This window comes from Theropithecus gelada, chromosome 19, assembly GCF_003255815.1.
Source record: "Theropithecus gelada isolate Dixy chromosome 19, Tgel_1.0, whole genome shotgun sequence".
Lineage (NCBI taxonomy): Eukaryota > Metazoa > Chordata > Mammalia > Primates > Cercopithecidae > Theropithecus > Theropithecus gelada.
This window is the reverse complement of record NC_037687.1, coordinates 10078074-10090432: the sequence shown is the minus strand read 5'-3', so window position 1 is coordinate 10090432 and position 12359 is coordinate 10078074. Positions and strand designations below refer to the sequence as shown.

General features: G+C 56.4%; 2 protein-coding genes across 2 annotated transcripts in view; both read left to right on the top strand.

Annotated features, from left to right (window-relative positions):
* The window catches only part of RAVER1 (ribonucleoprotein, PTB binding 1), a 19355-nt gene extending 11159 nt beyond the window's left edge, over nt 1-8196 (top strand). Inside the window, exons 4-13 of the mRNA XM_025368392.1 lie at nt 604-795; nt 891-1020; nt 1423-1517; nt 2549-2636; nt 2908-3119; nt 3216-3512; nt 4917-4991; nt 6021-6164; nt 6637-6720; nt 6810-8196. Coding sequence (XP_025224177.1) covers nt 604-795; nt 891-1020; nt 1423-1517; nt 2549-2636; nt 2908-3119; nt 3216-3512; nt 4917-4991; nt 6021-6164; nt 6637-6720; nt 6810-6956 — 1464 coding nt within the window. The 3' untranslated portion in view covers nt 6957-8196. The remainder of the gene's footprint in view (nt 1-603; nt 796-890; nt 1021-1422; nt 1518-2548; nt 2637-2907; nt 3120-3215; nt 3513-4916; nt 4992-6020; nt 6165-6636; nt 6721-6809) is intronic.
* Nucleotides 8196-12359, top strand: part of FDX2 (ferredoxin 2) — a 5627-nt gene continuing 1463 nt past the window's right edge. The window contains exons 1-3 of the mRNA XM_025368402.1: nt 8196-8557; nt 8650-8704; nt 8917-9023. Coding sequence (XP_025224187.1) covers nt 8404-8557; nt 8650-8704; nt 8917-9023 — 316 coding nt within the window. The 5' untranslated portion in view covers nt 8196-8403. The remainder of the gene's footprint in view (nt 8558-8649; nt 8705-8916; nt 9024-12359) is intronic.

Genomic DNA, 12359 nt, shown 5'->3' with positions numbered 1-12359 from the left:
TTTTTTTTTTTTTTTTTTTTTTTTTTTTGAAACGGAGTCTTACTCTGTCGCCCAGGCTGGAGTGCAATGGTGCGATCTCGGCTCGCTGCAACCTCTGCTTCCCATGTTGAACTGATTCTCGTGCCTCGGCCTCCCAAGTAGCTAGGATTACAGGCATGCGCCACCACGCCCAGCTAATTTTGTATTTTTAGTAGAGATGGGGTTTCACTGTGTTAGCCAGGATGGTCTCGATCTCCTGACCTCGTGATCCGCCTGCCTGAGCCTCCCAGAGTGCTGGTATTACATGTGTGAGCCACTGCGTCCGTGGCCTTGGCTTTGGTGGTGAGGCAGCTCCCAGCTCCGCCCTCCCTCCAGTTGCGTGGTCTTGAGTGCGCCGACCTCTCCGTGCCTCAGTTGCCTTCTCTGATAAATGGGTATGATGCAGCCGCCCAGGGTCATTGGGAAGATCAGATGAGCTGATGCAGGAACGAGGCGCAGGGCAGTGAAGGCCTGGTGTGGAATTCACCCTCATGGGGCAGCAGAGTCTGGTTACGGTTGTCACTTCCCGGGGTGGTGCAGTCACTGCTGCCCGGGTGCTCATGACTGCCTGCTTTCCTCCGGCAGCTGGCGTGCGGCCAGGATGGGCAGCTGAAGGGTTTCGCGGTGCTGGAGTATGAGACGGCTGAGATGGCGGAGGAGGCACAGCAGCAGGCGGACGGTCTGGCCCTGGGGGGCAGCCACCTGCGAGTCTCCTTCTGCGCCCCTGGGCCCCCCGGCCGCAGTATGCTGGCCGCTCTCATCGCTGCCCAGGCCACGGTGAGCCTGTGTGGGCAGGGGTGGAGGGGTGGGGATGGGAGCCCCATGGGGATATCAGGGCCCCGGCGGCGCTCTGAGCTGCTCTGTTCCTGCAGGCCCTCAATCGGGGGAAGGGACTCCTCCCTGAGCCCAACATCCTGCAGCTGCTCAACAACCTGGGCCCGTCTGCCTCCCTCCAGCTGCTGCTCAACCCCCTGCTCCACGGCAGTGCAGGGGGGAAGCAGGGTAAGGTGGGGCTGGGCAGGGGCCCCCACTGTGCAGAACGGGCTGCAGCACTGTCTCTAGCACTCCCCGAAACTGCTCATCTTGGCCACAGTGACAGGAGCCCAGGAGTAGGGCTGAGGGGGAGTGTGGAGTCATAGGGGGAGCTGCTGTTGTCCACAACTGGGGGCCGCGACCAGGGCCACACAGCGGCCTGCAGTGAGCTGGGGTGCTGGCAAGAGGGGGTGGACTTCACTGGACTAGCCTCTGCTCCTTCTAGGCCCTTCCTTTGTGCAAGTCCACTCCCCACCCCCCAGCCCTAGAGCATCAGTTTCCTGCCCCTTCAACGGGTTCAGGGCTGTGTTTCATGAGGCGGGGCAGGGAGGACACAGGGACCCCCACCCATCCTCCTATGTCTCCCTGCAGGCCTCCTGGGTGCCCCCCCAGCCATGCCGCTGCTTAGTGGGCCAGCCCTGTCCACAGCACTGCTGCAGCTCGCCCTGCAGACCCAAGGCCAGAAGGTAACACACACGTCCCCCTCACCCACCGCTCTACAGCCCCTCCTTGCTCTTTTCAACACAGCTGGCGCAATTGGTGGGTTGGGGGGACCTCTGGCTGTGCCCTGGGGGCCCAGAACCCGGGTGAGGCCGACTCCCCCCAACCCCTGCCTTTCCCACCCACATCCCCATCCCCCTCTGGCAATCGCTCATGACAGGGTTTGCCATCTTTCCCTCCATTCTGGAGAGGGCCCCTGGACTTGGTGCCTGGAGTGGGGTCAGGGGACCTGGACATGCCCATTTAGAGCCTGAAACTGGGTGTGGGCTGGGAGCACGGCTGCTGGGCACCACTTTGTGAATAGACTGCTCGGAAGCTCCCCTGTGGAAGAGGCACCTGGGGAAGAAACTCCAGGTCTATCCCCTCAGTGCGCACGCACATACACGCACACACACAACTCACACCTAGAAACACAGGTATACATACAGACTCACACATACAAAGATGCAGATATACACACACAGAGACAGACACAGACATAAGTCAAAGACACACATAGACACACAGAGAGACATAAGACAGACTCACGCACGCAGAAACAAAGACATATATGTGTGTGCGCGCACACGCACACACACAGACGTACACCCATGCTCCGCCCTGTCTGGTGTGGTTCCCTGGATTCTAAGTCAGTAGTGTCAGTGTGTCTGTCTGGTGGTAACTGACAAGAGTACGTGAGCCTGTGGGTCTGACCTTCTGTGACTAAAAGTGGCTGTAACGCTGTATGGCTGTCCCACTCCATGTGGCTGCAGTTGATACTGTGCTGTAATCACTGGCCAGGGAACTGGGGCCTGGCGCTCAGGACACCCTCGGTCACCATGGCTGATGGGACGAATGATGGGGTTGGAGTGTGGCAGGCACTGGGGAACCCCATGCCTGTCTGCCCAGGACCGGCCGAGCCCTGGAGTCAGGGTGTGTCTGCCAAGACCCTGGGCCACACCTGTCTGCTTCCCTGGGCCACCCTGCTGCCATCTGCAACTGTCTGCTCTGTCCCTAGAAGCCCGGCATCCTGGGAGACTCACCCCTGGGCGCCCTCCAGCCTGGGGCCCAGCCGGCCAACCCCCTCCTCGGGGAGCTGCCTGCAGGTAACGCAGACCCCGCCCACACGGTGTCCCCCAGCCACTTCCGCTTCCTTCCTTGCTACGTGGCCTTGGACGAGTGACCCAACCTCTGTGGGTCCCCGTGCCCTGGTCCATCAGTTGGGTGTCTCCCCCAGGGCCCAGGCATGAGCTCTGCTCAGTGGCCAGCATGGATTTGTCTCTTGACCACTGGGCCCTGGTCCAGGTGGGAGCTGGAGGGCCCTGGGGAGAGGGGTCCTCTGAGCCTGGGCCCCTGAAATCCTCCTTCCCTCCCTAGGAGGGGGCCTGCCCCCGGAGCTGCCGCCCCGGCGAGGAAAGCCACCACCCCTGCTGCCATCCGTGCTTGGCCCTGCTGGGGGTGACCGGGAGGCCCTGGGCTTGGGTCCCCCAGCGGCCCAGCTCACTCCTCCCCCCGCCCCTGTGGGGCTCCGAGGCTCTGGCCTCAGAGGCCTCCAGAAAGACAGTGGGCCTCTGCCGACGCCCCCTGGGGTAAGGCCCTGCCCTGCGCGCGGCACCACACCAGCCTCCTGTTCCACAGAGTCCCCTTTCCTGGGGGCCCTCGTGAATCTGGCCCTCCTGCCGCAGGTCTCACTGCTGGGGGAGCCCCCCAAGGACTACCGGATTCCCCTGAATCCCTACCTGAACCTACACAGCCTGCTCCCGGCCAGCAACCTGGCGGGTAAGGAGGCCCGGGCCTGGGGAGGCGCCGGGAGAAGCCGCCACCCAGCTGAGGGCCCCCCACCTAACCCCCCAGCCCCTGGAGGTGGCAGCAGCAGCAGCAAAGCCTTCCAGCTCAAGTCCCGCCTGCTCAGCCCCCTCAGCAGCGCCCGCCTGCCCCCCGAACCAGGGCTGTCTGACAGCTACGGCTTCGACTACCCCTCGGTGAGTGCCTGGCTGCAGCTCTCTGTCCCCTGAGGCCAAATCATTCTCCAAACTGATATTTCTCTAGGATGGACTATGCCAGGCCATGTGCTAGGGAGGCGACAGGGAACGTGCCGGATATGGTCTCTGCTTTTTTTTCTTTTTTTTTAAGAGACGATCGCCCTATGTTGCCTTGGCTGGAGGGCAGTGGTGCTATCATAGCTCACTGCAGCCTCAACCTCCTGGGCTCAAGCGATTCTCACACCTCAGCCTCCTGAGGAGCTGGGACCATAGACATGCACCACCATGCCCAACTAATTTTTAAATTTTTGGTAGAGACGGAGTCTTATTGTGTTGTCCAGGCTGGTCTCAAACTCCTGACCTCAAGTGAGCCGCCCACCTCAGCTTCCCAAAGTGCTGGGATTACAGGCAAGAGCCACCACGCCCAGCCTCATGCCCTTAAAGTTTCCTGTCTCTCTGTACATCACCCCCTGCTTCCCGGTCCACCTGCCTGCCTGTCCATTCCCAAGACCTGCAGGATCTTGCGTCTCAGTCTGTCTGTCATCCTGATTCTGTCTGTCTCTCCCAAGAGGACTTAGGCCACACTGTCTCTCCTGAGAGACAGGGCTTACCTTTTCTGTCCCTCTCTCTCACCTTTGGTTCCTGTTTGTACTCCTGGAGATTTGGTCCTTCTATGACGCCAAACTCCTTGGCAGGTCAGAAATTACAAACTGGGCCAGGTGCGGTGGCTCACACCTGTATTCCCAGCACTTTGGGAGGCCGAGGCGGGCGGATCACCTGAAGTTGGGAGTTCAAGACCAGCCTGACCAACATGGAGAAACCCTGTCTCTACTAAAAATATAAAATTAGCTGGGCGTGGTGGCACATGCCTGTAATCCCAGCTACTAGGGAGGCTGAGGCAGGAGAATTGCTTGAACCCGGGAGGCGGAGGTTGCGGTGAGCCGAGATTGCGCCATTGCACTCCAGCCTGGGCAACAAGAGCAAAACTCTATCTCAAAAAAAAAAAAAAAAAAAAAAGAAATTGCAAACTGGCCGCCCATAGGTCACCTGGGTGATGTTTGGCCCCCTCTGGATTTCAAACAAATAACAACGGAAATTAACGCCCCCTCTGGATTTCAAACAAATAACAACGGAAATTAACGCTGACACAGGAAAACTACAAGAGTCCACACGCCTGGAATTCCCAGCTTGCCTGGGAAACTCCAAACACTTAGACCCATGGGGGGCACCCCCTTCACAGCAGTCATCCCTGGGGCCGAGCTGCATCCAGCCCCAAATTTGCCTCTTCCTGGTCCCAGAGTGGTGGGGGCTGTCTTCCCTGATGACAGCTCTGCCAGCGGAGTTCAGCCAGGGGTGAGGCTGGGACAGACTCCAACCCATTGTGCTTCTCCCACTTTGATTCAGGACGTGGGACCACGGCGGCTCTTCTCCCACCCACGGGAACCAGCCCTTGGGCCTCACGGACCCAGTCGACACAAGGTGAGAGCCACCTGGTATGGTGTGTGTAGCAATCAGCTTTTACTATATGACAGGCTGTGCCATGACTTAGTAGCCTAGAATAGCAGACCTTGTATTTTGTGTGTTCTTTGTGGGGTTTTTTTGAGACAGGATCTCACTGTGTTGCCCAGGCTGGAGTGCAGTGGCTCCATCATAGCTCACTGCGGCCTCAAACTCCTGGGCTCAAGCGATCCTCCTACCTCAGCCTCCTGAGTAGCTGGGACCATAGGCACTCACCACCATGATGGTTAATTTTTGTACTTTTTGTGGAGACGAAGTCTCCCTATGTTGCCCAGGCTGGTCCAGACCTCCTAGGCCCAAGCAATCCTCCCACCTTGGCCTCCAAAAGTGCTAGGATCCCAGGCATGAGCCACCATGCCATGCCAGGCATTGTATTACTTCTTGCTACTCTGTGGGGCAGTGGGCGGTCCCTGGCACTCACCCGGGCCTCAGTGAGCTACGTGGCCTCACATATTTGGCGTCCATAAGCTGGAACAGTTTCTCTGTGTCCCTTCGTGCAGTGATGATCCCCGGGTTCCTGGAGGAGGAAGAGGAGGCGGGTACCCACGTTCCAGCTCTCCTCAGTCCTAGTCCTTTAGTCAAAGCTAGTCTTTGCAAAACCCAGAATTGCTGGGCATGGTGGCTCACGCCTATAATCCCAGCAGTTTGGGAGGCTGAGGCGGGTGGATCACCTGAGGTCACGAGTTTGAGACCAGTCTGACCAACATAGAGAAACCCCATCTCTACTGAAATACAAAAAATTAGCTGAGCATGGTGGCACATGCCTGTAATCCCAGCTACTTGGGAGGCTGAGGCAGAAGAATCGCTTGAACCTGGGAGGCAGAGGTTGCAGTGAGCGAGATCATGCCATTGTACTGCAGCCTGGGCAACAAGAGCGAAACTCCATCTCAAAAAAAAAAAAAAAAAAGCCCAGAATCATTTTGGAGGATCATATACACAGGGCTGGGTACTACAATTGTCTGCTTCACTCCACCGACCCTTCTTCCGCAGATGTCCCCCCCACCCAGTGGCTTCGGTGAACGGAGCAGCGGTGGGAGTGGCGGGGGCCCCCTCTCTCACTTCTATTCAGGCTCGCCCACTTCCTACTTCACCAGCGGCCTGCAGGCTGGCCTCAAGCAGAGCCACCTCAGCAAGGTGAGGAGCCTCTCTGGCTGAACACAGGCATCCTGGGACAGCTACGATTCGGGGGTGCTTGCCACCGGGGCTCTGTGACCCTCGGTACCCAGGCCAAAGCTGGGGTGGTGGCAGGGGTCGGTCTTGCTCAGGGTGGAGTAGCAACAGCCTGTTGTCCTCTATCCACCCTGTGCATCAAGCACCTAGCACTGCTAGCCTTCCAGGCTTTCTGTCACTTGCTCCCTCTACAGCCCAGGCTGTGGGTGCTACTTGGCCCTATTTGACAGATGAGAAAACCGAGGCTCAAATAAAATGGAGCAATTGGCCCCCAGGTCTCATGGCTAGAAAGTAGCAGAAGCAAGATTTGAACCTGAAACCTGAAACCCTTCGCCTGCGGGGACAGGGAGGGCAGGGAGGGCACGGGCGCGGGGCGGGAGGGGTGCTTCCTCTGGCCCCCAGGGAGTAACCTGTTCCACCTCTCCATTTCTTCCAGGCGATCGGCTCTTCCCCACTGGGCTCCGGAGAAGGGCTCCTGGGCCTCGGGCCAGGGCCTAATGGTCATAGCCACCTGCTGAAGGTACGGGCAGGGGGTGGGGACATGCAGGGCTGGGGAGCCCCGGCCCCCCAGCGGCCCCTGACCTGCCCCACCCTGCCCTCTGTCTCCAGACCCCACTGGGCGGCCAGAAACGCAGCTTTGCCCACCTACTGCCCTCGCCCGAGCCCAGCCCAGAAGGCAGCTATGTGGGCCAGCACTCCCAGGGCCTCGGCGGCCACTACGCGGACTCCTATCTGAAGCGGAAGAGGATTTTCTAAGTGGCTGGCGCCAGAGATAACTCAAGGGCCTGCACCAAATCGCTTTTGGGTTTTCTGGTGTTTTGTTTTGTGTTTTTTTAAACAATTTTCTCTCTTTCGGTAATAGAAAAATCTCTGAAAGACTTTACTGACCAATCAGCTGGAGCCCCAGGAGCCCAAGGGGTGTGGGGGAGTCTGGAGGCCTCATTGCACCTCTGGCTTGCTCCCCACACCGAAACCCTGCAGCCTTAAGAGAGAGGGGCCCCGGCCTGCTCTCCCTCCCTTCCCCCATCTCCTCTTCCGATGTGCCCGTCTCTCCGGAGCCCTCCTGCCTCGTTGATCCTGTAATTTTGGCCTTTCGAGTGCCTTGGAGGTTTCCCTGACCTCCCGTGAGGATACAGAGACTGTCTCCTTTTTTTTAACTTTGACAACTGACTTCTGTTTCCTTTTCTAATTTTTATTTTTAAAACCACCGCGGACAACCCCCAGCTGTGATTCCTTCAAGGTCCGGCCTGTCCGGGCCACCATTCCACACTTTGCAGTTTGAAACAGCTCTTTTTCCTACATCTGCTGCAGGCATGGCTGTCTCCTGCCCCTGCCTGCCCATCTGGCCAATATCCCAGCCCCGGGGCCCGGGGTCCCTGCCGCAGCCCCCTCCCCTTCTGATGCCTTAAAAGCTGGGCCCCAGGCCCTGCTGGCCAGAGCCACAGATGCCAAGCTCTGGGAGCTTGACTATGGACCAAACAGCTCTGGCCTAGGGATTGGGCCACCCTACCCAGGATCTCCACCCTGGGGACAGTAGAAGGGCAAAGCCTTCATCTTGGCGAACCAGCCTCACCACCCCCTCCTGCCTGGGCCTCGGTGCAGAGATGGGCTTTCTCTGCCAATCCCCTGCTGTCTGTCTGTGGGAGTCGGACGTTGTGCCCATCTCCCAGAGCCTCTGCTGTCACTTCCTTGTTGAAGATGAATTCTTGAATTCTGCCTGCCCACCCCAGGCCAGATCCCTGGAGCTGGCCTCCTTTCAGCCCAGTGCCAGAAACCAGCACTCCATGAAGATAAGCTCTGGGCCCGCACACCAGCAGGACCTGTCGACCTGAGGTGACCCTGGGCCTTGCCCCCAGCCAACTGGGCCACTAGCTTCCCTCCCTTGACTCTGGGGGTCCACATCCACTCCAAGGGGACTATTCCCCGGACCCCACCCCAATCTCCCCACACGGACCTTTGCTGAATTAAAGTTTGTAAGTAAATGGTTTTAAAGAAATCAGAGTTGGCTGGTTCTTGGGACAAACAGTGGGCCTGAGTGGGAGGTCTGGGATGGCCCCGCGGGTTTACCTGAGCTGGATCCCGCCCTGCTCTTCCCTCGTTGTCACCGCAGGCCCTAAGCAAACATCTGCGCTTCTGTTCCAGTAATTACGGGCCCTTACCTCGCGTCCCTGGCGCGGCGCATGCTCAGTCGGTGGGTCACGTGATGCACGTCATGGCTGCCTCCATGACCCGGGGCGGCGTGAGTGCCAGGGTTCTGCTTCAGACTGCAAGGGGCACCTGGTGGAACCGAACTGGGGGCACTTCGGGGTCGGGGGAGGGGGTGGCGCCGGGGACAACCAGAAAGTTTCAAGCGACAGGTACCTGAGGCGCCCGGGGCGGGCAGCGTTAACCCGTCAGATGCCGGCGGGGCGGGGCTCTGCGCAGCCGCTCACTCAACCGTGTTTTCCAGGCTCGCGCTCGGCGGGAGAGGAGGAGACAGGCGGCCCCGAGGAGCCCGGGGACGTGTGAGTGCAGGGGGCCAAGTCCCCCATTCCTCATCCCACGGAATTCCTCTGGTCCCCATCTTGTCCTGTAGCTTCATCTCGCGGTCCCCCTTCTGCTTTGCCCTATTCAGCACCTGTGCGTCAAGCCTCAATCCCTACTTCCTAACCCTAGATTCTACCCGGGCCCTGAGCCCATCATCCAGTTCGGCATTCGCACCTCCATCTGTCCCCAGGGTGAACGTGGTGTTCGTAGACCGCTCAGGCCAGCGGATCCCAGTGAGCGGCAGAGTCGGAGACAATGTTCTCCACCTGGCACAGCGCCACGGGGTGGACCTGGAAGGTAGGAACTGGGCACAGGGAGTTAAGGAGGTCCTTATCCATTTGTCCAAAACAAAAACAAAAACAAATCAGGTGTGTCTCTTCACGACTTTTCCCACCAAATATGGACTAAAATCCAAACCTCTTACCACGGCCTCATCTGTTGCCAAGCTCTTATTTATTAAGCATTTATTAGAGATCACTAGGTGACTCCCAGGATTTTGTGTTCTCTTCCCCCTTCCTCCCAGTATTCTAGCCACATTGGCTTTCTTTTTGTTGTTGTTTTGAGATGGAGTTTCACTCTTGTTGCCCAGGCTGGAGTGCAATGGCTTACTGCACCTCAGCTCACTGCAACCTCCACGTCGCGGGTTCAAGCGATTCTCCTGCACCACCTGCCAGACTAGCTGGGATTACAGGCGCCCACCACCAAGCCCGGCTAAGTTTTGTATTTTTAGTAGAGACAGGGTTTCACCACGTTAGCCAGGCTGGTCTCAAACTCCTGACAGGCAATCTACCCGCTCAGCCTCCTGAAATGCTGGGATTACAGGCGTGAGCCACCACACCCAGCCCACACTGGCTTTCTTGTGGTTCCTCAAACAGTCCAGCTCATTCCTTCCTGCCTCGGGTCCATTGCATTTGCTGTTCCCTCTGTCTGAAGTGCTTGCCCAGCAAACATTCTGGCTCTTTCTCATCCTTCAGACCTCAATGTAAATGTCATGTCCCTAACAATTCCATTCCCCTCAGCCCAGCTGAAGTACCCATGCCCTAGTTACTCTGTCTCATCAGTGTGATATGATATATAGCACTTCTCACTTTTTTGTCTTTTCAAGAGACACAGCCTTGCTGTGTCGCCAATGCTGGAGTGCCATGATGCAATCATACGTCACTGCAGCGTTGAACTCCTGGGTTCAAGTGATCCTCCCACCTCAGCCTCCCAAGTAGCTGGGATTATAGGCACAAGCCACGATGCCAGGCTGTTTTGTTTCCTACTTTGTCATCTGTCCCCCAGTGAGACTGGAGACCCATGTTCTTATTCATGCTTATCTGTTGCCTTGCCTGTCAGGATGTAACAGGTGTTTGATAATTTGTTGAGAGAAAAATAATAATAGAAATTTCTTGTCCAGGCGCAGTGGCTCACGCCTGTAATCCCAACACTTTCGGAGGCCGAGGCAGGTGAATCACTTGAGGACAGGAGTTTGAGACCAGCCTGGCCAACATGGTGAAACCTTGTCTCTACAAGAAACACAAAAATTAGCGGGGTGTGGTGGCACATGCATATAATCCCAGCTACTTGGGAGGCTGAGGCACAAGAATCACTTGAACTTGGGAGGCAGAGGTTGCAGTGAGCCAAGATGGCACCACTGTACTCCAGGCTGGATGGCAGAGCGAGACTGTCTCAAAAGAAAAAAAAATATATATATATATGTCTTTAACTATGTTAATACATATTCACTGACTGAATCTTCTTGACAACTTGAGTAGTAGAGACTGTTATTCCGTATTATAGATGAGGAAACTAAACCCCAGGTTAAGTAGACCTGGTCTAAGGTCAAGTGAGTGACAATACTAGACTCACCAGTCCATTTTAGCCACTAATCTGTGTTGCCTTTTTATGAATACCTACTGCTCGTCAGGCAGCAATATACAAAACACATAAGGCCTCTGTCATTTCACACCCATTTCGGCCTAATAGGGACAATAATCCCACAGGTAAATATATAATTATGTCATGAGTAACTTGGGAAGGGTTGTCTGGAAGAAAATATACAGGGTTTGCTTTTGGAATGAATATATCAGGGATCCTGATTTTATCATTAAAGGGGAAGATATGTTGGGAGGGGTTATGAAAGGCCTACGTAAAGTTCTGTTCTGGAATCCAGCAGCCAGTAGTCTAGGACAGAGATTGGAATGTGAAATAGATTTGCTTTTTTTTGAGATAGAGTCTCGCTCTGTCACCCAGGCTGGAGTGCAGTGGCCAGATCTCAGTTCACTGCAAGCTCTGCCTCCCGGGTTTATGCCATTCTCCTGCCTCAGCCTCCCGAGTAGCTGGGACTACAGGCGCCCGCCACCTCGCCCAGCTAGTTTTTTGTATTTTTTAGTAGAGACGGGGTTTCACCGGATTAGCCAGGATGCCCTCGATCTCCTGACCTCGTGATCTGCCCGTCTCGGCCTCCCAAAGTGCTGGGATTACAGGCTTGAGCCACCGCGCCTGGCCAATTTTTGTATTTTTAGTAGAGATGAGGTTTCACCATGTTGGCCAGGGTGGTCTCAAACTCCTGACCACAGTTGATCTACCTGTCTTGGCCTCTCAAAGTGCTGGGATTACAGACATGAGCCACTGCGCTGGGCCAGTAGAGGTCAGTGGCCTGGCAAGGTGTGGTGGCTCACGCCTGTAATCGCAGCACTTTGGGAGGCCGAGGCGAGCGGATCACAACATCAGGAGATCGAGACCATCCTGGCTAACAGGGTGAAACCCCTTCTCTACTAAACATACAAAAACAAAATTAGCCAGGCATGATGGCGGCTGCCTGTAGTCCCAGCTACTCTGGGAGGCTGAGGCAGGAGAATGGCGTGAATCTGGAGAGAGAATGACGTGAGGAAGAGCTTGCAGTGAGCCGAGATCACGCTACTGCACTTCAGCCTGGGCAACAGAGCAGGACTCCATCTCTAAAAAAAAAATAACAGGCCGGGTACAGTGGCTCCTGCCTGTAATCGCAGCACTTTGGGAGGCTGAGGCAGGCAGATCACGAGGTCAGGAGATTGAGACCATCCTGGCTAACATGGTGAAACCCCGTCTCTCCAAAAAAAAAAAAAAAAAATTATAAAGGAAAACAAAGGAATGGTCGGGCATGGTGGCTCACACCTGTAATCCCAGCACTCTGGGAGGCCAAGGCGGGTGGATCACAAGGTCAATAGATTGAGACCATCCTGGCCAACATGGTGAACCCCTGTCTCTACTAAAAATACAAAAGTTAGCCGGGCATGGTGGCACGTGCCTGTAATCTCAGCTACTCAGGAGGCTGAGGCAGGAGAATGGCTTGAACCTGGGAGGCGGAGGTTGCAGTGAGCCAAGATAACACCATTGCACTCCAGCCTGGGCAAGGAGAGCGAAACTCCGCCTCAAAAAAAAAAAAAAAAAAAAGCAAAAAAAAATTAGCGGCCGGGCGCGGTGGCTCAAGCTTGTAATCCCAGCACTTTGGGAGGCCGAGACGGGCGGATCACGAGGTCAGGAGATCGAGACCACCCTGGCTAACACGGTGAAACCCCGTCTCTACTAAAAAATACAAAAAACTAGCCGGGCGAGGTGGCGGGCGCCTGTAGTCCCAGCTACTCCGGAGGCTGAGGCAGGAGAATGGCG